The sequence below is a fragment of the Drosophila gunungcola genome, chromosome 3R (assembly GCF_025200985.1).
Source record: "Drosophila gunungcola strain Sukarami chromosome 3R, Dgunungcola_SK_2, whole genome shotgun sequence".
Classification (NCBI taxonomy): domain Eukaryota; kingdom Metazoa; phylum Arthropoda; class Insecta; order Diptera; family Drosophilidae; genus Drosophila; species Drosophila gunungcola.
Genome location: NC_069139.1, coordinates 11,621,681 through 11,648,966, shown reverse-complemented (window position 1 = coordinate 11,648,966; position 27,286 = coordinate 11,621,681). Strand labels below are relative to the sequence as shown.

General features: G+C 42.3%; 4 protein-coding genes across 6 annotated transcripts; 3 read left to right on the top strand and 1 right to left on the bottom strand.

The window, feature by feature from the left end:
• Positions 1-68: 68 nt before the first annotated feature.
• Positions 69-9,675, top strand: LOC128253689 (organic cation transporter protein). 2 transcript variants are annotated; one of them, XM_052982306.1, is made up of 7 exons: positions 69-574; positions 2,501-2,695; positions 6,427-6,826; positions 7,504-7,771; positions 8,566-9,113; positions 9,169-9,314; positions 9,383-9,675. In XM_052982306.1, the coding sequence occupies exons 1-7, from the start codon at positions 203-205 to the stop codon at positions 9,473-9,475; spliced, it is 2,022 nt and encodes a 673-aa protein (XP_052838266.1). In that variant the 5' UTR covers positions 69-202; the 3' UTR covers positions 9,476-9,675. The 2 variants fall into 2 exon arrangements, with proteins under 2 accessions (XP_052838266.1, XP_052838258.1); XM_052982298.1 differs by lacking the exon at positions 2,501-2,695.
• Positions 9,676-10,193: 518 nt separating this feature from the next.
• LOC128253703 (protein piccolo) lies at positions 10,194-15,510 on the top strand. The gene is made up of 3 exons (XM_052982317.1): positions 10,194-10,380; positions 14,094-14,968; positions 15,159-15,510. The coding sequence occupies exons 1-3, from the start codon at positions 10,360-10,362 to the stop codon at positions 15,382-15,384; spliced, it is 1,122 nt and encodes a 373-aa protein (XP_052838277.1). The 5' UTR covers positions 10,194-10,359; the 3' UTR covers positions 15,385-15,510.
• Positions 15,422-16,189, bottom strand: LOC128253714 (histone deacetylase complex subunit SAP18). Its single transcript, XM_052982330.1, has 2 exons — positions 15,984-16,189; positions 15,422-15,909 (listed from the first exon to the last, which is right to left on the bottom strand). Exons 1-2 carry the CDS (start codon positions 16,047-16,049, stop codon positions 15,523-15,525), a joined length of 453 nt encoding a protein of 150 aa, XP_052838290.1. The 5' UTR covers positions 16,050-16,189; the 3' UTR covers positions 15,422-15,522.
• A 385-nt stretch (positions 16,190-16,574) lies between these two features.
• On the top strand, positions 16,575-27,282 carry LOC128256773 (protein sarah). Of its 2 annotated transcripts, none has more exons than XM_052987384.1 (2): positions 16,575-16,898; positions 25,666-27,282. In XM_052987384.1, exon 2 carries the CDS (start codon positions 25,672-25,674, stop codon positions 26,563-26,565), a length of 894 nt encoding a protein of 297 aa, XP_052843344.1. In that variant the 5' UTR covers positions 16,575-16,898; positions 25,666-25,671; the 3' UTR covers positions 26,566-27,282. The 2 variants fall into 2 exon arrangements, with proteins under 2 accessions (XP_052843344.1, XP_052843355.1); XM_052987395.1 differs by having other exon boundaries at positions 16,575-16,902; positions 25,670-27,282.
• Positions 27,283-27,286: the final 4 nt, after the last annotated feature.

Below are 27,286 nucleotides of genomic sequence, written 5' to 3'. Positions count from 1 at the left end.
CGCTCTTTTGCAGATTTACAGAGTGCTTATAACAGAGCCGCCAAACTTTTAACGGTTCCAGATCGACGCCGACGGTTGAGATACTAACCATCGACGCTGCTTTTTATTTATTTCCAATCTATCGATCGGCGCAACGCAAAGTGGAGCAATAAAATCGGATATCTTGGGAAATCGTTAGATAGCGTTAACAAACCTCCTCGCAATGAGTGGCGTGCTGCGTCGCGGTTCCCTGAATTTCGACTGTGTGGGCGGGCCACGCGACAAGGGCAGGGGCAGCCTGGAGGCAAACCTGTATGGCGGATATCGCGAGACAAGGCCCGGCCCGAAGACCCCGGAAATCAGTGTCATAGCATTGGACTTCCGTCGCTACTCCGAGGACCTGAAGAAGCCCCCGGCGGATCAGGGTTCCGCGGACAGGGACCAGCCGCCGAGCAGGGACCTCAGTCAGGATGCGGACAGCGACGTGATATCCAACTTCCTGGGCCACTACACCCGCTGGAGCTTCCTGTGGACCCTGCTCCTCTGCCTGTTCCAGCTGCCCACCACTTTTCACCTGTTCATGTTTGTCTTCCAGGTGAGTTTCGGTTTTATGGCTGGGCAAATATTTGCCAAGTTGATTGCGTCGACGAAAACATCAAAACCAAATATTTTGGTAGGTAAGCCTCCCACCACCCTCAACAAAAGTGCCCCGGATGTAGGCCAGTTGGGGTTTAGACCGGAAGAAAACATTGTGCAATTGATTGATTGATTTATAGCTGTAAAGTTTGTGAGTGATTTGCACTAATAATAGGCAGCTAATTGGTTGTGTGTCTCTTGGATGCAAGTGTTGACAATGAAGTAATTGCCGGGTGAAAAGCGAAACAGCGTCTAAAATTACAAAACGTTATCAGAAAATGAGTTTGCGTTAAATGAGTAACGTTGAATAAAAGCCAAGCAACATATAAATGGTAAACAACGACAAAAACAATTGATAACACACTGGAGAGCAACCACTTGAGTTGGCTGGCCGACCATCAAAGCCACACACGCTTGCCAATTTCGGCCACACATTTTCAGGCCCACTTGACTTAACCTTTTCGCCAGTGAATTGTTTGAAATGCCTCTCGAAAGCGATTCGCGACCTTCGAGCACCTTTGACCAACTTTCGGGGAGGGTGTCACAGCCAATTGGGAGCCATTTATTGGTGGGCAGATTGCGTGTGCATCATTTTCCAACGGTTCGATGCTACTACAATGACAATCAGGGTAATCCAGGTAATCAATGCCTAGCGTGCTGATGTCCCACTCAACAAAAAGTAACCCCAGATCTAAGGGAGCTGCGCAAAAACCACATGCGACCTTGACACACACGATCGGTGGTTAATAGTGCTTGGCAAGAACAAGTGGAAATTGCAATAGACATTCAAGAACCCAAGAAGTTCGACGAGCTGAGCACAGTTATTTTGCAGAGGTTAATTATACCAATTGAGAGCCCATGAATTGGGGAACAAGTATAGAGATTGGTTAACCTTAGGAAGTTGTGTGATGCAAGAGGGAGGAATTGTTTGATCAGTTGTTTTGGAAAATACTCTGAAGTTTAACCACAGTGCTTATAAAATTTAAATAATGGTTTTGGTGTCTAAGAATATCTTAGGAGAAGCTAGAACCAAAAACATACATACAAGTTTTCGAACGCAATTTAAAAAAAAATTTAAAATTTAAAAATTTAAGCACTTTAATCTACCAGACGCCACCAGATTTTTATCAATGCAAACTAAAAAAAGTATTTTTAATAATTTATAGGGAATTAATTGAATTGTAGCGAAATATACAATAACTAAGCACTTCTGATAGCGTTTAATGCATAAGAGTTGGTCTACTTTGATTTGATTGCTTCTGTGCTATGTTATCTTGGGAAGACAAACAAAAACCAATAGTTAGAAAATATAATCTTGGCAAGCCATCGTTTTATTTACATGAACCAATCAAATATAGACAGTCGTAGATAAGATTACGAGGCCAAACTAAAGAAAGTTCGGTTCTATAAAAGTTATATTTATGTTGGCGGTATACACCAAATGAAGTTGACGTGTCGAAGAGTGTGCATCAACCTTGTGGGAGGAGTTGGTCAAGGCACTCCCCGAAAAAGGTCGTCGGTCCACAGTTATAAAGTCATCAAGTGGTTCTTTAATGACTCACTTAGTCGGGTGTGAAGACCAAGTTAACAAGCAATTTGGCTATCGTAATATCGCGGTTGGTGTTGGACATTATCTCAGGGCCCCCACAGAAATCTGAAATAACGCCGCGCCTGCATAAAAACCTGAGGCCCGGCGTTCGAGACTCTCAGGCATACGCACTCTCAGCTCTCGACACCTCAGAGCAATACCCCGGCCAGCCAAAAACTTGCATCTGAAACCCATTTGAAATTCATAAGATACATTTTCGAAAGCCAACATTCTAAATCAGTTCACTTGCATTGCAAGGCGCAAGCGGTTGCAACTTGAGGCGGTTTCAAAATGGAGCTAACTACTGATGCTGGACCAGGCGAGGCCTCGCCCATGCTGGAGTCCAGTGATATCGAGGAGCTGGACCAGTTGCACACCAAGCTGCTGGAGCGACTCCTAGGCTGTTTGAGTCCCTGGCAGGGTCTCTGGTGCGCCCTGCTCTCCATCTTCCAGGCCATCTGCACCTTCCACATATTCGTCTACGTGTTTCAGGTGAGTGGGGTTGATTGCTCGGCCTCAAGCCACCCACAATAGCCATCGTTGCGCTCCATCGCCTGCCACATGTGCAACTCATTCTGGCCAATGCTAAAGCATCAAGACAGCGACAACGCCAACTACAAACACAACAATACAATTGACAAGGTTCTGTTTGCCAACCTATAAAGTACCTCCCTCAATGTCAGTTATCAGCGGGCAGTACTCGTGATAACGTGAATTCGAGTGACTCCGATGGCAGGTGTGTGTGTGGCTCAAACCTGTTGCCCCTGTTCGCGCTCTCCATTTGTTTGTGGGGTGTGCAGCAACCTACTAATCCGCAAAAGATACAGTTTCATTGAGCGAATTTGGGAGCGGAATATCAGATACATTTGATTGCCTCCCGACTAATGTGTTTATTGAACTGCATGTACTACAAAGATTGATGTGGGGGAGAAAACATGAAGGCCTTAATTTACGTTTTATAAAAATTCAGTCATTGTTTAGATGTCTCAATATATTACCCATTAATATTATTATTTTTTATCAGCTAACTTGTTATTAATACTAACACGGTTAATTAGAGGCTTAGTATAACTCTTAAACGTTTGTAATTGTTTATTTCTTTGTTTCAAGATTAAATTCGAATTTCAAAGTGGTTGCTCACTTCATTTTATAACATGTTTTAAAACCGCAAAAAACGTTATACTTTATGTTATTTTTGTAATTAGCTACTTCTACTCATGAGACTAAAATGCGCCTTGGACTCTTCCACTTTAATTGTTCCACTTTCGGCATTAATTATTGACACACAATATTTACCGGCTGAGTAATAACAAATTTGAATTGGCTTAAACCGAAACGAGTTTGCTATCTGCCCACCCTTCACCCCAAAAGTCGTTGATTTGTTTAGACTAATTTAATGTCATATATCTGACAAAGTCTTTGTGTTGGATTACCTTATCTTAATTGGCCATGTTTGCAAATTGCACGCTTTGTGTTATTTATTAGAAGACGACAGCTTTGTGGATTATGCTCTGTGGTCGGACACCATGACAACACGATTTCCCAGCGAGCTGGCAAGACTTTTCAATTAGTTTCCACTCCCAACTGATCCATATCAGGTGGTGCCGATGGTGTCAGTGGTGTCGGTGGTTTGCTCCGACTTCGAGTCAGCCCAAGGTTGTCTTCGAAAGGTTACTCTCTGCCACAGGCCAATATTGACCGCTAACTGTCTAAATATATTAATTAAACAATAATAATAAAACGCACAGAAATACCTTTGTGAGCCACACTCAGCCTGGCACACTGGTCTATATCCAATCGGCTAGATAAACAAAATCGGATTGGAATTTAGATTTGAAATGGCAATTTAAATACTTTCTTACCTAGGGTCAGTAGATGACCCTGTAACAATTAACTTAACGATCACCTGAACCACTTAAGCATTGCACTATATTTAACAGTCCGGTTCAATCCAATCAGAAAATCTCCTAGAAGGCTAGATAGAGATATTTCTAGACAAGCCTTTTTCCCATTAAATAGTATAAAATTAATTTAACTACAAGGAGATCTTCATCTTCAATGTGTTTAAAATTGTATTTTAAAAGTCATGACAAGTCCAAGATGTAGGAGATGTTAACAAACTATGAAGGAGAATAAAAACTAAAAAGCAATTTGATATTGACTTACGTTATAATAATCATGAGGTACAATAAGAAACCCAATATTATAACATCTATGAGCTGATTTTTTTTAGGAAACAAAAAATTCCCGATTAAGTTGAACATTTATTCAGAAGCAATAGTTTGCAAGGGTGATTGACCGGTAAATCCCTCCTTTAGGAATTCCAAATCATTTCAGTCTGTCGTAATATTTAAAACCAAAGTTTATGAGCAAGACCTTTTAACGGATAAGATAGATTTTATTTTCTAAGGAACCAGGAAATTATTCCCATGACTGCTTAAACATTCTAAGTATAAGTTAACAAACTCAGCATTCCTTTTCTAAGCAATTGAATGCAAATTTTATTGATCTTCAGCAAACTAGTCAATTACGGATATGCCACTATTTTTGTTAGAAACAATAGTTCATGTACTGTCGCTAATCGTGCTGTTAGTTGAATATCTAAATTGAGATTTCTATTATGCTGCAAAGAAGTAGATAGGGTGCTTGACCTGGTAAATACTCGACATGGTGGTGATCACTGAAGGGCAATAAAGTGCCTAAAAAGTTCCTATCTAAGGATTAGGAATAAATTACGCCTCAACCAGTGTGCCAATGGTCATTGCGCCTCATTAGAAAAAGCGCAATGTCAGGTGCAGTTCGTGCATATCTGCAAATCTGCAATTTATCAAGCCAAATATATGTAGCCTAGGTAGTCAAGACCTGCCCACGTTGAGCCACAAAATCATATTGTTGCCGAGAATATGTTTCGCTATGCAAATGCCTGAAACGTGACATGTAACCGACTGACAAGAGCACAACTGCCACGGCGGCCACAAATGACATCGGAGCCTGCCACGCGATCAACGGTCGCCTTTTTGTCGACTTTTGGCCATAAATTAGGGGAAAGGCTGGGGAAAACCTCACCCAAAACGTAACCAGACATGCTCGCCTTTTACCGCCGCTCCATTCACCATTAATTATTGAAAATGTTTCGCTTTCTTGTTACACTTCAACTTGAACTTGAAACCATTTCCTCGCAGCGCATACTAAATGTTTAATTGAGGCACGTTCAATGTCGGCCGAGGCTATCAACCTGTTGTGGGTTGTATGCAGTTGTTTATGGTGCGGGGTATCGGTGTGGTCGGTGGTGAACAACCCCCCGCGATTGATAAGCCGCTCTCATTGATTCGATCATCAATCAGATGGCCGCACATTTCTGTTCGTGTTGTAACAACACTCAGTAATTTCAGCCGTGTTAACCTGTCACGAAACATTCGCAATCGAAACCCAAATGACAAATGGGGCTGCTGTAAACAAACTAACTACGAACCAACAGCAATCAACACGCGGAAGAAATTTAAACGGCTTACTACCGATTTTAAATTTGTGTGGCAAATGGCTTCCAAACTGCCTGATCTCTGGTTCGATTTATAGCTCCGCACTTGAGCTTTGATTGGCTGTGGTGGAAGTAAAGAAGAAGTGTATGTCTCATGTAGTGCACGTAATTGCAAACGTGAATCGAATGCCAAATCAATCCAAATTGAAGTATTACCATGAGAACTTTTTACCAAAATTCTAGGAAAAGTTTTTTTCTTCAAAACTCAATAATTTATATGCAAAGTTATTTATGAGCTTATGATAGTCAACCTTTATAGAGTTGGCATAATGATTTTGTGACTTTTGTATGCTCGATTTAATAGACACATAAAAGTTGTTTTTATTTGGGAATCATGTTCTCATTTGAACAAACAAGTTTCATATTTGTTTATAAAAATTTGCAATCAGCAAGTTTATTAAAATAAGTCGTTGTGATAAATTCAAGCTCTTATCAGCAATTAAAAGCACAAACAGAAAAAGTTAATTATGCAATAATTTTGGAGACCAAAAACCAGAAACATATGTGTTGATAGTATCATTAAACTAGGATAAGTTTAAGTATATAGTAGTTTAAGTAATGGTAAATGCTATCTCTAATTGCTTTTAAGGATTAACCTTTGATTTCCTACATTATGCTAGTATAAGTTACCTTATTGTCAAAATTGGCGGGCACTCTGAAATCCCACATATTTTACGTTTTGTAGATTGCCCCCAAAGAGTTTTGGTGTGCCCGGCCGGACAACCTCCTGCAGATGAGCGTTTCCGAATGGCGAAACATGAGTCAGACCTCCAATGGATGCCTGCTTCTCGACATGGACTATTCCCAAGTGAACTACGAGGATAACCAGCTGATCAACTGGCCGGCGAATGCCACGGAGTTGGGCTACCGACAATGCCGCCACTTCGAGTTCTCCGACGAGGAAGGAACGGCCAAGACTTTGGTGCAGGAATTCGAGCTGGTTTGCGGCAGGGACATCCTCAGCCTGGTGGAAACCTGCTTCCTGGTGGGAGCTGCTGCGGGAGCGGTACTAAGTGGATGGATATCAGACCGCTTCGGCAGAAGGCACACGCTGATGGCATTCGTCACTATCCAGAGCGTTTTCGGTGAGTAAATGGGGAATACAACAATTACCAAAGGCTTGAGTCATTTTTAAAAACTTTTTTTCATAATTCTATATTATATTCATTATTCCTAAAGTTAAATAAGTTTTCAAAAGCCAGGAATGAATTTTTTGGGTATAAATTTGAGCTTATATACCCTTGCAGCTTTTGCAAAAATTAAATATTTCTTTTAACAATAATACTCCGGTTTTTAAACAATAGTGAAGTTGCCAGATTTTAATAAAATGAAAAGCGTAGTTCTGTAATTTGAATAATACTATAATACCTTCAGCAAGGGTATAAATATAAAATATTTTATATATCTACTTAATAATGACTTAATTGAATGTAATTCTTAAAGATCCAAACTTTGATCCCATTTTCCTGTATAGATTATACAGGGAAAATTGCAACTGTCAGAATAAAGGGTTCCTTTGACCATGGCAATTTGAGTGGGAATCCATTTTCTAATTGTCATTTATATGCAGCTTTGTCCGTGAATCGTTGGGCTAACAGCTGCATTTGCATTTGTCCTGCTCCGTGGCCCGGCTGGCTGGGATTTTAATTGACTTTACACTCTTATTTACGTGCCCGACCTTGCCACTGACATTCCGCCACATTCCGCAACCCCGGCCCAAACCCTTTTGGCCGCCACCTGCGTTCTGTGCTCTCCGTTGCAGGTGGAATTTTGGCCTTCTCAACATCGGTGGCCATGTTCATGTCGCTACGTGTTATAATTGGATTCGCATCAATGACCGTGACTGTTGTGAGTTTCGTGCTGGTGGTAGAGCTGGTCTCCGGCAAGTGGCGCACCGTAATCGGCATTCTCAACATTCTGCCCGTGGCCATCTCCTACGTCCTCTCCGCCGGACTGGCCTACCTCATCCGCGACTGGCGTCACCTGCAGCTGGCCATCTCCTGGCCATGGCTAATCATGCTCAGCATTTGGTAAGTTGGCCTACGCGCTAAGTCCTGCAGAAGGCTCTGCAACTATGAGGCGTTTATTTGGTAATTGAAAAACCAACTGGAGGGAAATCGAGGTCTCTTCATGCATTTTGCTTTCAGCTCTGATTTCATAAATGCCCTAATGATATTTTACTTAATTAATTAAATTATTATGCATGGATAAACACTTTAAATTCAATTTGAAATGTACTTTTTTACACTTCCTTTAAATTTTTCAATTAAAGATTTGTGTTATAGTATTTTATAATTGATGTTAACTCATGACTTTAACTTGTTGCATTTGAAAACGAAAAAAAATAATATAATTTATTATAGTTTATTACATTCGTGAAAAATTGTGTCTTTAGCTTGCAATTACTGGTAAAATTGCAGGTAAAACATATTATGGTAACATTTTTATATGGCAAATGAATTAAAATGATTACTCTTTAAAACCAGCCTGAGTTTAAAAATTAAACCCCTTATTCTAAAATTCACTTCGATTGGTTATTGGTTGGCCTTTTGCCGAGAGCATTTCAACTTCAAAGCGTAAACATTTTCAGCAGGCAGTCAACTAAATGAATTGACAACAGAAAACCGAGCACAACACAATGCTTGGGATCAATTAGATTCCGGCAGGGACAAAGAAACCCCTGTCCAGGAAATTCCTCAGTGTTTATCCTTGGGTGCCAAGCCACATTAGCTGACCGCTCTCGAAATCAAATGAAAAAATTCCTAACAGCCAATAGATACCGGGGAATGGCATTGATTCTCACCGCCCTTTCCATCTGTTTTAGGTACTGGCTGCCGGAGTCGCCCCGCTGGCTTTTGGCCCAGGGCCGGTTGGATGAGTTGTGTGAGCTAATTGAGCGAGCGGCCCAAATGAACGGCACCAGCGGCAGCCTGCCCAGAAACTATCGCAAGACCCTCGAGGCGGCGGTTCCACGGGCGGTCGAATCGCCACCAGAGGCAACTGGCGATGAGGTGAAGGCAGCCGAAGCTGATCCGCCAGATCCGAACTCCAGTGGTCATGTAAATCCCCTGCTGGTGGTGTTCAGCGCCAAGTATTGGCGCACCACCTGCCTTACCCTGGTCATCTGGCTCACCCTGATCATCATCTACTTCGGACTCACTCTGCACCTTAGTAATTTGGGCGGAAACATCTACATCAACAGTGCCGTGGCTGGAGCCGTGGAGGCCGTGTCGATCTGCATCAGCATCCTGGTGGTCCTGAAGGTCGGAATTCGGCGGAGTTTAATTGGTTACATGCTGCTGCCGGGTCTCTGTTGTCTGGCCACAAACCTGGTGCCGAATCAGACTGGTGTGATTGCGCTGGCCACCATAGGTAAGTTATACTCTTCTTTAGAAGCCTTTCTTTAATATATACTAACCTCCTCCAGCCAAGTGCCTTATTGGTGCCAACAACGCCATCATTCCCACCTACACTGCGATGCAATATCCCACTATCGTTCGCAACTTTGGCGTTGGCATGGGCAACCTCGCATCGGGTATTGCCCTAATCCTTGTGCCCTTTCTCTGGCAACTGGTGGGTCCTCAAAACGTTTTCTTCCATTTTTTTAAATTTTATCAATCTGTACTTGTATCTTTCAATAGGAGCACATTGATACCCTGCTGCCCTTAAATGTTATGGGAGTTTGCGGCCTGATTGGCGCCATTGCCATCAGTCTTATGAAGGATGTGCAATAACCCAGAGCTTGAATTGGAATTTTTTGGAGGAACTGGAGCTGACTTTCCGTTTTGACATGCCTAACTGTGATATATATTGGACCTTTGGGGGGACATTACGCACCCACACTAAATCGCTTTTCTCATTCTAGCATAACCTATGATTTTATTTTATTTATACTTTCAATGCATTAAAAACGCAGTATTTTTATGATTTGCAATATGAATGAGTTCTTAATTTGGGTTGAATTTTATTAAAACCATATTTTGAGGGATTTATTTAATGTTTACCAAAATCATAAAAAGTTCCTATAAAAAAAAAAAAAAAATGGTTGGGAACCATGCTAAGGGTCCATTAGTCAGCTTATTCAATACACTTACCATTACGCATACGCTATGTTGGATAGACTTTTGAATTTCAAAATTAAACTTAAAGCTTGAATTAAAGCGTTGCCAGCCAAACACATTTTTGAGCAAACCGTTAAAGGCGGTAAAAGTAATTTAAAACTAAATCACGTTCCCGGAGCTGATCGAGACCAACAATTCTCATGTCCACAAAAGAGTGCAAAACAAAAAAAAAGGCTGCCCTGTCACTTTCGTTACTTCATCGGGAGATGCGCTCCACTTTCGGCTTGGTCATTAATTGCCTCGCCATGCCAAACACATGCCTCACATAAATTTTCCGCTACTTGCCAAAGCTCCGATTGGCGATGGAGCTGGAGCTATAAAACCGCCTGCGCACCTGGCGGGCCCAGCATTTGAGCGATCAACGGTTGGCCAAGAAGTACCAGGTGCCCTGCGGACAAGTCTGTTCTTCCCACCATTAATAGTGCTTTCTTTTCCTCTTGCGGAAGTGTAACCAAAGGCCAGGAAAGAGAAGAGGGAATACCAAGGGCATTTCCATCATGAAACTTCAGCTTATTGCGGTAAGTTAAATGGAAAACCCATCTAAGGATCAAACGTGTTGGTGTTCTCGGTCAAGTCAACAACTATGCATGCAAGTGAATCATAAATATGCGACTATCAAGGTCGATCGGTCGGTTGCCAGCTTAAGATCCATAGTCGATTTCAGATTGAGACATTGCAATTTAGGAGTATTTGCATTTTATAGAAAGTTCGCGAGTTGTGACAGTGATTGTGTCTCAATGCAATGCAATTAGCAATTAGTGTTGGCCAATTGACATTTCATTCCATTCGGCATCATAAAACTAAAGATCGAGCCAGAGCACAAAGGAACTCGCATCATAAATATGCGATACAATCACCCAGCAATTGTTTTGTTTTGCACTGTGTGGCCAAAGAATTCCGCCTGAGGAATTACCAAACCAAGCCCTCGGGTCAGAAATTTAACGAGCATTTGTTGGCTTTAAGCCCAGCTCCGCCTTAACTTTGCAAAATTCCCGCCAACATCCATTATTAACCTGAATATTGGGCTCTCGAAATAGACTTACAATTGCCTTAAGTTCAATTTGTTGTACAGCCAAAGATTATCAAAGGCCTTTGCTACTGCGCAAAGCTGATGAATTGTCAATTATGGGATAAATAAATTTTGTTATTTTCGATTAAATTGGTGAAAACGAAAAATTATGATTATGATTAATTTTTAAAAAGTGTCAAAAATATTTAAATTTTGTACCTTTCAAAAAAAAAACTGAATTGTTTATAGCCACATTGAATATTATACGTTACATTAAAAAAACAGTCAAGTTAAAATATCCAGTGAAAAATGATCATCGCCACTGGAAAAATCTGAAAACGTTTTTTAAAAATATTACAGATTTTTAGAAAATATGAAACTAAAAACTGCTTTACTTCTAATTTTTCAATCCAAAACAGGTATTGAGATCACCATAAATCAGCGTCTCTAATCAGATTTTCATGCTTTTGCTTGATTGATTGATTGACTTGGCCAAATTATGGATACGGCCTAATGAGTTTGCCAAAATTCGGACCAGAAAATGAATTGTTAATGACAAGAAACACTTAATTTGCCGGCAATTTGCGGAGAGTATTGTTCGGGTGCAGTTCGTCACGACAGGTTGTTGTTGTGCTAGCCCCGATTATGTGTATCAAGGTCGTTGGTGGCCGCAGCTAATAACTAGTTATGGGCGATTGGGATCCACATCCACAAAGCGCACCCAAGGCGATGCAAATTCTCGGCACGCACACTCCATTCAGTTAGAGTGGAGTGGCTGCAGCAGATTTAGCTGCAGATACAGGTACAGATACAGATACTTGCCCACACCGCGACGCATTTGGGCGTAGTGTGCTGGGATTACGTAATGAACGGGTATATAATGTGTCTGCATAAATAAGCCTTTATACATGCATAAAGTGTTACATATTTGAGACCGAAGCCGGCTCGAAAGTGCACTGACAACTATTCCAGCTCAACGAGTCCGGCCAACACGAAAAAAAGCCGCGAATGCCTGGCTGGCATAGGACATATTTTCGATTTCATTCGCTCGGTTCGGTCAATGGCCATCTGGCAGTCAAGGCCGGGACAGATATCCTTAGCCAAGTTATTGTTACTAATGACCAGGAGCCCCATTCAACGCATAAACATCCATTGTTGTCTTTCACTGATTATGAAAATGATGATGATGCTCCGAAAGAGGAACACCCACGCCTGTATCCAACTGGGCTTGGCCTGGCTTGGCTTCACCTGGTTCGGTTTCGGTTTCGGTCTCAGTTTCGGTTTCAAGTTGGGAACACCTTCCATTACACTTACACACATGCCTACGAAATTTTCGGTTTCCTTGAACTGCGACGCAGACGCAAGGCGGAGTCATAAAAGCAATTAAATCAAATCAAGTTCCCCTGCCGAGCAATGCACCCAAATAAATAGCTGCAAGTGTCTGCACCAGGCCTTGTTGCTGCTCCGTTTCTGTCTTTATCTGGCTTGGCTTGGCTTGGCTTTTCATTAGTTTTAAAGCCAAGTAGTTCACTTGACCAGGTAGTTGGGCAGCCAGCCAAGCCGCTGGCCACTGGAATGTTCGTTCGGCTTGAATGTTCCCCGCACACAAACAGAGCCAATGCCTCAGATACAGGAAAGTAATGGATAATAATAGCACAGCAACAACAGCAGAAAAATGTGTTGACTCCATGCATAACAAAATCTGCATGAGCCGAAGGCTTCATTGATTCGATCGATTATCATAAGCTGAAATAGTTATTCATGTTTGAACAATTGAATTATGGGCGACAACTCCAATTGTAGCGCTTTTGTTATTACCAGGAAATAGTTAGATTAATAATGTCATATGCAATGAAGTACTTCTTTATGACTATGTCATACAGTGATCACTATTATTAAAACCGATGTTGTTGATTTAAAAACTATTTAGAAATCTATAATAAGTTTTATTATCCCCAAAAAAATAAATACTTTAACATCAAGAAAATCCCTATAGGCCAATAATTTGCATCTAATACCCAGTTCAGGTTTCCAATTGTGTCAAGAACTCTAATGGAAACCATAATTCCGTATCGACTTTTATTCACTTCCCCGGCCATTAGTTCTTTTTTTATAAGCCACCCCGCGAAGTGGGGCAAAAAGTTATCTGATCTGTGGCCAGATGGTAACCGAAGCAGAGGGCGAGAAACCATAAGCCGGGTATAAATGAATTTGGAGTTGTGTTGTAATAGCGGCTACTCATTAAAAGTCGACACATCAAAATAGTGCGAGAAATAAAGTATCCGACTAGGCGGTCGGTCACTTGTCCTAGACTTTGACTTCTTTCCCGCGAACCGGAAACTTTTGGCCAATGTGCTTGCCACATGCCACATGCCTCCACGAGAGTCGCATAACTCCGGCTCCGGCCATGCAAATTACGCAATCCAGGCGGCAAGACTGAAATGTTTTCGTTTTTCTTCTGTTTTTGGTCTCGCTTTTGGTTTCGGCTTGTCTTAACCTGGCTTTTGGCTTGGATTTGGTTTTGGTTTTGCTTTTGGCTTTTATGATCGATCGGCAGCGAGGCGGGGCAAAAATCGCGATTTGTTTTATGTTCCACATTTACAGGCATTACACTATTGCCACAGTTGTTGTTGTCGCTGTTGTTGTTGCCGCCGCCACACCGTTACAATTACAAATTGCTGCGCCAGTACATAAGCGGCTGATAAATTTGAAACCAGTTTACTGAGGTGTGAGGTGAGCAGCTAACCAAGAAGTGCCACAAAAATGGGTGACTGCAAGTGACGAAGTTTTTTAATTAATAGCGCAATGCCAATACAAAAATACATTTTTTTGAAATAAATACATAGTCTACCATCAAGAGCTTGCGGAGTTAGTTCCGGCAATAACCCAATAATAATGGTTCGAATTTATTAGAAAATGTTTTAAAAGACGGGTAGTCTTTTTGATTCAATGGTCTCAATTACCAAATTCGATGGGATCGACCACCCCCAAAACCGTCGTCGAGTGATGAAAATTCTAAGAAGCCGTTGGGCAAACAGCAGGCCTAAACTGGCCATAAATAAATAATTAAGAGGGGCAAAGCCTAAACCGAGATACCATGAATTGGCAAATTGGCCACGTGCGGCATGCTGTTGCCAAAGCGGCTACAACGCCTTGTTCCGGCAATTGGCACAGTCGATCCCTATATGGTCTCCACTTGTACTAATGACATCCATTTTACAGCTCGTTTGCGGCGCCCTCGCTTTGGTCGAGGCCCAAAACTATCCCCAACGTCTGAACATTCCCGGAGCGGTGGCATCACCTGGTTCACAGCCCCACCGTCAGCCTGTGCTAAGGGTCCGTCGACCTGGACCTTCACTGCGCCAGCAAAATGCCATCCTGCCAGCGGTTACGCAACGCATCTCCCTTGAGGAACCACGCCCAGTGACTGAGTCGGCGGAGGATGAGCAACCGGAACCATATCTGCCAAACATTCTGCGGGAGCAACAGCTGGCCCAGGCTCAACAGTCGCAGTTCCAGCAGGCAGCTGCCGCCTTCCTGGCTGGCCAGCAACCCGTTGAGCAACCCTCGCCGGTGCAGCAGTTCCTCCAGACCGAGGACTCGCAGCCAGCTGCCATCCTGCCCCCTCCTGCTCGCTTCCCCGCCGAACGACCCTCCATTCCGACGCCTTTAAGCCGTCCAGTCGCCTTCAACGACTTTGGCATCGGTCGATTTGAGAACTCGCAGAGATTTGGCCTGGAGCGTCCCACGCCTACGGCAGCTGCTCTGCCACCACCGCCTAATCAACCCCAACGGGTCACAGTGGTTCGAACAAGACCGGCATCCGCCGCAGCCCTGCGTCCTGAGCCACCAGCACCGCAGCCTGTGGCCAGGCCACGCCCTAAGCCCGTCCAGCCACGTCCCATCATTGATCAGAATCAACTGCAGGACGATCGCGCCGAACAGCACCAGCAGCAGCAACAGCGACGACGGCAACCCGTTTCCCAGACCATTCGCAAGTGGCGCGAGGAGAACGAGGATGGCAGCATCACCTGGGGCTACGAGAACGACGATGGCTCCTTCAAGGAGGAGTTGATTGGCACCGACTGCATCACCAAGTGAGTAGTTGTTTGGAATCTGAATTGAAAAACAGCTGTGGTTATGCCCATTTTAAACGGAACGCAAAACCAAATAATTGTTTATGGCTTTTCTCATGATCATATTAGATCTTTCATAACCTATAATATTTTTTAGAATAAGTCTTCAAAATAGATATATAAACCCAACTCACAAATTTTCTACCAACAGGGGCACATATGGCTACATCGATCCGGATGGCAACAAACGCGAGTACCACTACGAGACGGGCATCAAGTGTGATCCCAACAACCGCAACAACGAGGAGGAGCTGCAGGAGAACGGGTTCATCAACTACGAGGAGAACCGCGCCGTGCTGCCCAACGGCCTGGAGATCGACATGACGCAGCTGGGCAAGAAGAAGTCGAAGCGCCCGAATGGCATCTACAGGAACTGATCATCCCCAGCACATTTAGTCCCTTAAGTCAAGCAGCTCATAGGTCGTCTTACTTGTATTCCACTTATAATTATGTCCATACTCCATTGAGTGTCAAGTGAAAGATTAAAAATGATTAGAATAGAGTGTAATGCGGCATCAGTAGGGGCGTTGGCGCCTGGCGGTGGGCGGCAGGCGGTTGGGCGGCGTTATCGAGATGTCCAGGAAGTCCCCGATGCTGAATTTGGCCTGGGCGAGCGTCTTATTATCGTCGATTCCCTTTTGACCCGTGCAGGTCACTCCGATTTCGCGCATCTGAAAGTGGTTGTTCCGGAAGTTTGGATATACCACGGCAAAGTCGAAGTAGGTGCCCTTTTTTCTAGTATCTGGATTGACGTCGCGCACCAGGGAGGTCAGTTCGTGGAGGGTGGCATCCTGCCAGGTGTAGATCTGCAGCTCGTTGGTGGGCACATTGCCGAACATGTACTCGGAAACAGAGTGGTGGCGACCCGTGGAGCAGAAAACACGGAGCAGAAGCGGGCATGTCTAAAAAAACAATAAAAACCAAATAAATCTCCAGGGGAAACGCGAGGTAAACATCGCCGGGCGACCAAACAAACCTTCTCGCGGTCAATCTGCTTGACCTGCGTCTTTTCCTCCACTATCATAGACTCCACGTTGGCCATGATTTAAAAATCCGCTTTAATTTTACACTATTTCCTGAGTTTTAATACAAAATTAACTATTAATCCGCAATGTTTGGGCTTCTCTTTGCTGTCCCTAAAAAAAACAGTGTTGGTAAGCGCCCGCGATGCGATGCGATGCGATTCCGGCTCACTATCGCACACGCCTAGTGTGACCGTTTATGAAACAAAAAATTTATCGATATTTACTAACAACTTATTCGCAATAAATAAGGACATTTTAGCTCTCCACTTATGATGTGAATACTTTAATTAGAATATATCGACGAGATAAATATACAAAAAAGCTGAGAAGTTGATTGTTGAACTAGATCGGTTTTGAAACTTAGCGTCATTTAAAATATTTGAATAGGATAGCAACAGAATTAGCTAAATTCAGTTAAAATTGAAAAACACTCAATATAATTTCTATCCAGTTGAAAGTTTCGTTATAAACGGACATTACAGACACGAATCGTTACTGTATCGATATTACTCATAATTACGTTAAACTCAGAACTATCGATTGTCGTAATTTCCTTTTAATCCAGCTCTAGTCCGCACAGCAAAACAAAAAAAATTTTTAGCGAGCGGTTGTGGTCGTCGGACGTAAAATAGCGCGCCTCCGCGAATGACGCAGACTAGAAGCTTCCACTTGGATGACAATCGGCTAAATAACATTCAACAATAGTGGGGCACTTGCAAATTACCGTTGCATCGAGCTTTGCAAACATCAACAGATGCGACAAACGGCAAGGCAGTAGCAACAACAACAAAGAAAACAAGAACGGAATTTTGTTATTGACGCATAAAGCAGAATCGTAATTTGGCCTGTGAACATTTTCTAAAACGGTAAGTAAATAGGGGCTGCGTCCATTTGCATACCGAATTGATTTGTGCATTTTTTGCAAGAGTTTTTCTTATGTAACGCAGCAGCTGAGTTTTACGTGCAAATTGTTGCTGTGTTGCGCCATTTGTGTTGGTGCCGCAGTGTCTGCGAAAAGTCACCCCCTTTTAACCACCACTTCTCGTCACCTTCGCCGTCCCTCTCTCTCTCTCGATTTGTTTATAAACATTCAGACGAAAGCCGCTGCAACAACAGAAAATCCCGAATTGTTTTTATCACAAGAAGTACAAGGTTATCACATCCCCCGCAGCCATCACACCCCACTATTTGCTCATTTCTATGCACACGCCATTATTTGCCAACAATAATGCCATGCTGTTTTTGTTGTTCTTATGTTACACTCTTTCAGTGGCGTGCACAGCAGGTCATTAAAGGGGGTTTTAAATATCCAGGAGGCTTTTACAATATTTTGAATCAGCTGCAATCGAAATGCGAGTGCAGATTCTCGAACTTCTTTTTAATCAATAATAAGCTTTATGTTATTAAAATACTTATACTAGTTCTACCCATTTTTTTAAATCCCCTTCAAAATTGCATTGCTTAAATCAAGCCTGGGCACAGTAAAATAATTAACTTGTTCATTTCTCTATAAAAATGGCTCGTTTGGCTCACACCAAAAACCCAAAGAAATCTCTTCAAAGAAAATAAAATATTCATATATCATGTTTAACATAGCTTCTTAAAACAGAAATTAAAACAAATCTGAGATATTTTCAAGTCAAAGTCCTGATGCACCCTTAGAGAGTTCTGGTAAGCAGGTTTAATTTTGACATTCTTTATTATTCAGCAGAAAAATTTGATTAAGAATGAATATCTACCGGAAATACGCCTTAAACCCCTTTATCGAGGGAAATTACAAGAAATTGTGATTACCCTCGGTGTATCCAAACACAAGTACTTTAAAAACCCCCCATGATTCAAGCCAATCTCCTTCCCAGAGTGTTCTGGTTTTGAACTAACTCGTTGTTTTTGGGCTGCTCGTGTTTTAAGTCAAAACCACTCCCACCTCGTTGATCCTGCAGCAGCTGTTGTTGCCACAGTTCTTGCTTCTTTTGCGTGGGTGCAGAATATTTGTTTTTGCTGCTGTTGTTATTGAATTTCCCGCCTTCGTCCTTGGTCATCATCCGCTGTGCCCTCCTTCGTCCTGCTCGCAACGTTTGTTCGCCGGACCCAAATTGGGCGGAGCGGAGGGGTTGCAGCCGTGACCATGAATGACAACCTACCACATAGTGGCCGATGTTATTGTTATCGCATACTTTTGCAACCACTGCACTGTGGTCGAAATGACCAATATAAATTAAAACGCATTTACTTTTTTCCAAGCACCCTTTTAGCCATATTCAAAAATAAAATTTGAAATTCCAAGAGTTCTTTTTCCATTTATATGGGTTACTATTTTGAATTTAAACACAAAAAGAATGATATTTCTGGTGTCTAAACTATTGACGTTCGTGTGATAAATTCAATGTATTTATTCAAAAAAATCTGTGACAAAACTTTAAATTAAAACGAATAAATTAGTTGAAACTCCTTTAACTGCATAAAAACTTCTGCGTCTTTAATAAAAGAAACATTTCTAAAGTTGATGACTTAAATCGAGCAAAGCATGTCAACACTGTCCCACTGTCCACAGCCTTTTCACTGCGGCTGCCTCCTGAATTTAAAACGTGCCAAGTCCTGGCCTGAAAAATGAAGACGTATGAGCCGAGGCGATTGAGGGGGTTTGTTGCCAATGTTGCGGTCGCTTTGTTGCTGCTGCTTTCGTTTTTTCTGTAATTTTAATTGCTTTGAGCAACAGTAGAAGCCCCAGGCTGCTCCAAACCCAATTCCATCGAGTTTCCGAAAATTCCCCAAGCAGCACATCGAGTTGGGAAATGGCAATGCGAAGCGTAACCGAAAGCAATACATTCATAAATGCAAATAAAATGCGAGCCTTGCTTTGCTGTAGCTCCGGTTCTGTTCTCTGTATTTGATTCTATTTTTTACCCGGCTAGTTGACATGGTCGTTTGCGTGGGCGTTGCCACTGCCAGCCACGCAACACAATGACCTGGCTATAAATCTCGACCTTGGCTTTGCATAGCAACCTTTGCGTAGCTCTGTCCTTATCCCCAGTGCCACAAATATCCACCGAATGCCCAGTGGCGAACATTTCGCTGAGGCGAAGACAGATTCACTCGCCATTTTCAATCCGGATTCCATTTTCCAGCCAGCTGTTCAAAAGAATCATGACAAATTAATACTTGTAAATAAAAGGGCTAATCGTCGTGTCGGGCTGGCAAATGCGTAAAAGATATTTAGAGAAAGATAGAAGGCAGCTGGGGAACAACTATCAGCTGATACCAGCTATTATATTAAGCAAAGATATGTGGATAGCTATTAAGCTATTATTACATTAAAGGCTTGAACAATAAAATTGTTTTAATTACACGTTTTATTGCTCTTCATGGTTTTATACTATCAATCTGTTTTTAGAATTATTTCCTTTAACTTACATACACTTGAAAGTGTTACCTTTACGTATTATCATGCATAACTAAAGAAATTTATTTCATTGAGCTTAGGCATAAATCATAAATGTTGCAAGGAAATCCAAATATTCAAATTTGAGTAGGTTTAATCTGTTTAAATTCGTGGGCTAAAAATACTTTTAAAAAGTAATTTTAAAATCAGCCAATTTCAAGTGGGATACCAGAGTGATTAACTTTTTTACTATCATTCATGTATTATTAGAAACTGATTAAAGCTCAATTATAGCGATTGAATCTAAATATGTGTGAAAGTAGTATATAAAAAATAGTCACTTAATATATTTCCATATGTTAAAAATGGTAATAGAGGTGGAATTGAAAAACAAATTACCAAAACCATTCCGATTAACATGCTACAAGGAATCCATTTTTAAGAGCCTGCAAAAAGCATTTCATACAGCATTGTGTATGGACCGCCGTACAGGCCAAGGAAAGATCACTCGTCTGTGCTTTTTATTGGGACCGACCACAATCGGCGGCGGACAGATATTGGAGTGCGTATATTTGCCCAGAAAATTATGTATACGCAGCGTTTCCTCATTGAGCGGCGCTGCTGACGCAAAATAAATGAAACGATTTTAAAATAAAAGCAACTCATCTTTTTCCCCTTGCGATTGGGGTCTGTTGTCGCGTCTGTTGTCCATTTTATGCTATTTCTGTTTGCGTTCGCTTTTGTTTTGTTTTCTAGCTTCTTTGCCGTTGTGCTGCCTTTTTGCCTGGGCCTGCCAATTGATGAATTGAGTACAGACCGCTGCCGTCGGCTCTTTCGTCAATTGGTTGGACTGGATCTAGCTGCACTTGCACTGACGTCACGTCCCAGCAAAAGTGCCCCTAACTCACTTAACACATCAACTTGATAGGCATCGCCGTCGATTCAATTCGACCGTATGCGATTTGGCTGAACTTGAGGTATATGCGGGCTGTAAACCTCTCAATTAACGATAGTAACAATGGCCGAATGTTATCTTTGTCGGCTAGGGGGCTAGATGGTGCGTCAGTGGGGACAGTCAGCGATAAGAAACGAGGGGACTACCGTGGCCATGATTTACGACGATAACTAGCGGGTTTAAACTGGTTGAACCAAACCTTGAACTGCTGATAGCACTAGCTTACAGAAAGTTTAAATTTGGGGGCAATATGGAAACCAAAAAGCACTATCCGCAAATCACCGACTTTTCGGCAACACATGTCGGCGATGGCTGCTCTTAATATAAATCGCTTTTGCATAGCTAAGTTGGCCAAACTATTTTCGTGTCAAATCGCTGACAGGACAGGCCCACAGGACAGAAATCCTCAGATGAACACATGGAAGCGCACAGTTGCGGGTGACAGCCGACAACAAGGGGGCTGGTCTGAGGCGAGTGAGAACTCCTTGGAATCGCACAAGGACTTTGAGTGATAACAATCCAATTTGTAAAAGTGGTGGGCGGGGGTGGGTGGCGCTTTGATGGGCGTGTGGGCCACATCAGTATTTGCAATTTCGATTAAAGGTCAGTGGAAATGCCAGGCATTTTCGACCCGAAAAGTTGAAGGCAATCGGCCAAAAGCATTTCTCATACTCACTTGGTGCGAATTTGTTTACAAACCTATTGCGGTGCAAGCCAACGACGTGTAAATGATTTAATAACAGCTTATGCCTGGAAGTGTCGGGTAATTACGAAAACCTGATATTGTCATGCAATGCCAAAGGTAAATTCAGCAAATTTATTAATATTTCTCTGGATGCTGTCCGCAGCTAACAGTGGTCTCAATATCAACAAAGTCAGTTGTTATCATGGATGCCCCTTGTGACTGGCTATCCAATGAATACGGAGATTAGGTTTAATGAGTCCGCAATACAGAGCCACTCAGTTCCCTATTGAATTAGTAAGAGCATTCGGTACGCACAGTACGCAGCGTAACTGAAAGTCAAATTAAAGTTGATCCTGAAAAGAAAAGGCTAACTTTCAACCTAATTAATCCGTGTATTGAATAATTTAAGTTAGGGATGGAATGAGTACTGGTATTGGTATTTTCTAAATCTATTCTCTTGTTATACATCTTATTCAAGGGAGAAAAAGTTTTACTGAAATTGATTTAAAATTAAGTTTTATTCAATACAATTGATTCATTTCATTTACATATTTTGTGCATAGATTCCCATTTTCTCTTAGCATTTAGCAGTTCACGTAAATTGCACTATATACTAAGCAAGCTTTTTTTCTTTGATATTTATGTTAATTTTCACCTTGGCCTTACAATAATGTAACGCTGTGTATAAAGCACACACACAATTCCCGCTGATTTGTAGTCGAAAGCTCAACCATTTTGCATTTTACACACATGGTACATGCGACCAATCAATGTCCTGCCAATCAGCGGTATTTGTTCCCTTCCCCTCACAACCGCCCACCAAGGTTGCGCCACTCCCATGCCATCACCGCCCATGCTATCTAAGCTTTTGGTGAACGTTTCACCTTTGGCAGTAATTATCCAGCCACAGCAGCCGTGAAAGCAAAGTTGGTTTTTGTGGAGCTCAGTTACCGAGGGCTGTATGGTAGGAATAATAGCATACTTTTGGGTGCAGCAAAAGTAGGTGCATTTGAATTTCTATTGTTCCACGTAAGAGCAAGTCACATTTCTTTGAAATTACTTAACCTGTACCAGAAGTGAAATGAGCCAAGATAGTTTCAAACTAATTAGGATTTAATTAATTTCGTGGAAGAAGCTCTCAGCATTGGTTTAAGTTTCATATACGATTCCCGTGAGCTTGTGAACCTTTCTCTGCCACAAAACTCATGATAACGTACTCCTCAACCTGTCTAACGACCAGAGACCATACCTGACCGCCTGACCTTTTGCGTTCGCCTTGAATGGATTCCGGTTACAGCAACATGTGACATGTGGCAAACGAAGCCGACACTTGCAGGCTTAAATATGAGCAGCCGCCTCCACAGCAACCGCTTGGAGCTGTAATAACGAAACCACGCTTTGAACTCTGAAAAAAGACCAAGAACAATATAATTAAATTCCAAGCGGAATACATCAATCGCAAATATCTGGCTCTGGCGGAGTATGTGTCGAGGGAAATTGAAAAATTTCATGCAGAAAATCAAATTAATCTTGTCCCAACGTTACAATATTTGCATTTGCATTGAAATAGGGTAAACTGCAGCAGCAGTTGCAATTGAGGGTGAAAATGCATTCGTGGGATTTGCCTTTTGGCACGAAAACTAAACGATAATGTAAATAAGGCCACAATTCACACATGTTCACATACACAGAAGATCGATTAAATGTGGACAAGTTTCAATTAAACTACAATTTAAAAATTAAATCGATTCAAGGATTTCAATTTGAACGATTTTAAGGATAGCTTGGCTAATTGGTTCCTTAAAAGCCTTGCATAGTATTATTACAAGTCACTTTCTTTTTACATTTTTGTTCTTGTTTTTACTTATGTGTACTTTTTAATTTGTTGCCCAGATTATAATTTGCTTTTTAATATCTCCTTAAAAAGTGTATTGTGTTTTTTTGAGTAGTTCAATGAAGCCGTCTCACATGATTGAAAGAGCTCTTGTGTGTCTTTGCGGTGGCTTGCGCGCAGACTACTTACGGCTATAAATCTGCAAAGTCTCACATGGCGGGATGAGCAGAAGGATGGATGGATTGCCGAATGAATGGAAATATGTATGGTTGGATAGGGAGCAGGATTCGTGGGACGGGCGGCGACCACTTGATATAATGATGACAGCAATTATGACTGAGTGAAGGTCGCTGGCTAACGACCGGCAGGCAATTCATCATCATGCCGAAACCACGCCACCGCCTCCCCAGAATATGGGGGCGGGTCTAAGAGTTACTTTTGTCTAGTTTAAAGTGCGCTTACGGCCCGTTTTCTTTGCTTTTTATGGATTGCGTGCAGGAACGATGACGTCACACCGGGGCCAAGCGATTTGCATGCCACCAGCTCGTTTATGCTTACTTGCAGTTGCCGTCGTCCGCGTCCTGCTCCTGAGATAGGGATCAAGCCCCTCTGCAAAGTGCAAACGTCATGAACAAGTTTCACCCACTTCCTTGGATTCAAAGCCCATACAACCACATCCACATTTCCGCTGGTGGCAAATGTAGCCATTGTGTGGGTGTGTCTTTTCAAGGAAATCAATCATCCCGAAATAGATCAACTCGTCGTTGCGTTCTTTTTTTGGTCTTTGTTTTTATTGTTAGCTAAGCTTTGCTGTTGCCTGTGTTGAGGCAAAAGTCAACAAAAAAAACGAGGCCATAAAAAGGAAAGTGAAAACATGAACAAAACAATTCGGGGAAAGGGGTTTTAAGTCCCGTCTGGCGCGCTTCAAAACCCAGCTCTTGGCCTTGTCATCCCTTCAAGTGGATATTCATTTTTGGGAGTGCATAAATAAGATGGTTTATCACAATTTAATTAAATTAAAAAGCAATCCACTTCACAGAAAGAGACGTTTATTTGCGTGCTTAAATTTGATCAAGATCTTAAGAAAACTACTTACTACTTAGCAGCGACTGTGAAATTATTTTAGTTAAATTATTCACTGTACTTTTCAACTTATAAAGATTACTTAATCATGAAATTAAAACCCATTTTATATGAATCGAAGCTAATGGCATATAAGTATTAATATTTATACACTCACAGCAGTTACTTTTTTTTTTAACTGAAATAATATACCTGAATTTTAATTTTCTTAAGAAATTGAAAATATTAAGAATTATTAACACTTAAAGAAATGTCTTTCAAGTTAAGTAAGCTAACATGATCGATTTAATTATGACAACAACAAAATCCAAAATCAAATTAAAATGGAATCTTAATTTATGGCAAAAGTTTCAATCTCGGAATATCAAACATTTTCCGATCCTGGCCCCAAACCCATTATTGCGACTCAGAAAAACTTTGCAAAATTCTCGCCCGAAACTAAGTCAATTTGGTTTAGCCAAACAGACACAAAAAACCATTTGCATTTAAATAGCGTATAATTAACTCACTGCATATTGCTGATTCATGGGTCAAAATAAAACACTAGGAGAAATGCTATTTTTATAGCATACAAATGGGCGCCCATCTAGAGCCACGACTCTATTATTATAATAAAACACACAAAGAGTTCCCGCGGATTTTCGGGGAATGGGTTTCATGTCGGTCACAGGTGCGAAAGCAGACACACGTCACCATTCTCTTTCTGACGCCTAAAACGCGGCGCCAGTTCCTCATTCATTCATTCATTCACAAAAAATTCGCCACTATTAATCACCCGTCTGGCGCTTTCCCCGCTCTCTGTTAATGTAAGTTTGTGCCACACAGGCATAACAATAAAATCAAGAGCAGTTGTGAATCAACAGTGCGTCACCATCGGATCAACATGGCACTCCAACCCCTTGGCAGACCTATTGATTGGCTTCACGTGTCGATACTTAAGTAGGAGCCTTGCAGAGCTCCCCGTCCTCCGGTTCCCGCCCATTTACCAAACTCGGACAAGTCTGTTTTTTTTCGGTCCCGTAATTGGTTGAAGGGCTGCGGGTCTCGTGGAAGGAGTAAGCAATTTTTAATGTCGTAGCGTGGCGCTTGAAATTTGTTACAAACGGTGTTACGTAAACAAAAACGTAAGCACAATGCTGGTCGATGGTGTTTACCCAACACCATCGGCTGTTGAGTAAAATTAAAAAAATTTGCAGCGCTGTTTACTGTTTACCAATTTTTTTGAGATGTTTGGAGGTGAAGGGCAGCCCACTGACAGTTCTATTTACGGAAAATGTCACTGACTTGTTGAATCCAATTACTGTAAAGTTTTTACGTTTAGGGCTATAATTAAAGGTCGTATGTGCTCAAGTATAGCAGTAATGCCGCTCACAAAAACAACACTTTTAAACAGCAGTTGACTTCCCAAGGGATTTGCCCTCTAAATTATGCTAATTGTTTTTAATAGCCTTTTTTTAATAAATGTTTTTTTTTGGTTGATTGCTTATGTTAAGTGAACTGTTTATGCAAAATTAATAACGCTAAACTTTTTGTAGCCAAGTTTAAGAGGATATGAAAATGTTTAAAAAGCTGTTAAGTGGAAATTCTTAAAATTGCGAATTATTACTCCGTTAACCCAGTTTATGGGTTTCTCTTAAAGCTTGTCGATTATAACCTCAGCAAACTGGCCTAAAACTGTTATTTTCTGCTTTCAGACAGCCATGTCCGACGCGGCCAAGTCCAACAACAATGCGTCTGCCGATGCACCTGATCCGGCCACTCCTGATGCCGCTGGAGGACCTGGCGAGGCCAATGACGCCGTTCCGACAACTCCACGTGGCAATCACAACAACAACAACAGCGCCAACGGTAGCGGCAGCGGCAAAAGCAAGAACAAACTGAAGTCAACACAGAACAGCAGCGGCGGGGGGAGCATTGACAAGCTTTCGCCAGATCAGGACATCTTCATCAACGCCGCCGACGGTCTGCCCAACCAGCATCCCTCGCTGCCGAAGGAGGGGGACGTGGATAGCGACACCGAGCCGGAGGTGGACGCGGACTCATTCGACGACCTACCCACCTCGATCATCGTGACCAACATCCACTCGGAGGTGTTTGCCAATCCGGAGCTAAAGCACGCCATGGAGGAGCTGTTTCGCACCTTTAGCGAATCGGCCACGTTCCAGTGGCTGCGCAGCTTCCGCCGCATGCGGGTGAACTATGACAACGCCATTGCGGCGGCCAATGCGCGGATCAAGCTGCACCAGTACGAATTCAACAAGAAGACGGTGATCACCTGCTACTTCGCCCAGCCGGTGACACCGGTCAGCAACAAGAACCTGCAGCCGCCGGCGCCGGTCAAACAGTTCCTCATCTCGCCGCCCGCCTCGCCGCCAGCCGGTTGGGAGCCACGCGAGGAGGGCGAGCCCCTGGTCAACCACGACCTGCTGGCCGCCCTGGCCAGCCTCACGCCCGGCGAGTCGCACGAGCTGCATCCCCAGAGCGAGGACCAGCCGGCCATCATTGTGCACACGGCCATGCTGGCGGAGACCGGCACCACAGGCCTACAGGTGAAGGCGCCGATCGTCCAGACCAAGTGCCCGGAGCGGGCATAATCATCAGGCCGAGGCGAAGCTAAAGCTGAAGCTGAACACTTGAGTTGTAGGCCCAAAACGAACTGGACAACGGGCTGGGTTTTTATGCTCCGCGAAAGGATGGGGCTTGGATTGAGTATTTTATGTAAATAGTTTCCGATTCAATTGTGATTATTTTACACATACATATATTTAGCTACGTTCGTATGTTTCTATTACTAGGCACTCGAACTCCCATACCCATACCTTTACTCTTACCCGACACACTTTCCCACCATTCGTTTGAAATGTAGCATTTAACCCAATTGGCTTCTGATACAAGTTATTTGGCTAGCAACCGCATCTAGATGTGTTTATCTCTCGATTTGAGTGTGTCTATGTCTAAGAATATCGATGTTAACCCATCGCGACTACCTGCTACCAATATCTCTATCTCTGTGTACCTTCGATGGGAAATCGCTGCCAGAGGCGCTATCGAGAACAGCGATCCGAATCCCAGATATAATGCTACTATATCTATGTAAATGTTAATGTAATTCTAAGCCAGCGAAATGGTGTTGCGATATCGCATCAGATGTCGCAATACATACGTATATAACTCTATATGCCTACGTGTAGTTAAACTTTAAATTGAAAATATATTCAGATTCGAAATGAATGTTCTCAAATGTACCAAACAAAACAAAACAAAAAAAGAAATTCCAAAAACGAAACAAAAACAGAAAAACCGAAACAAAACTCT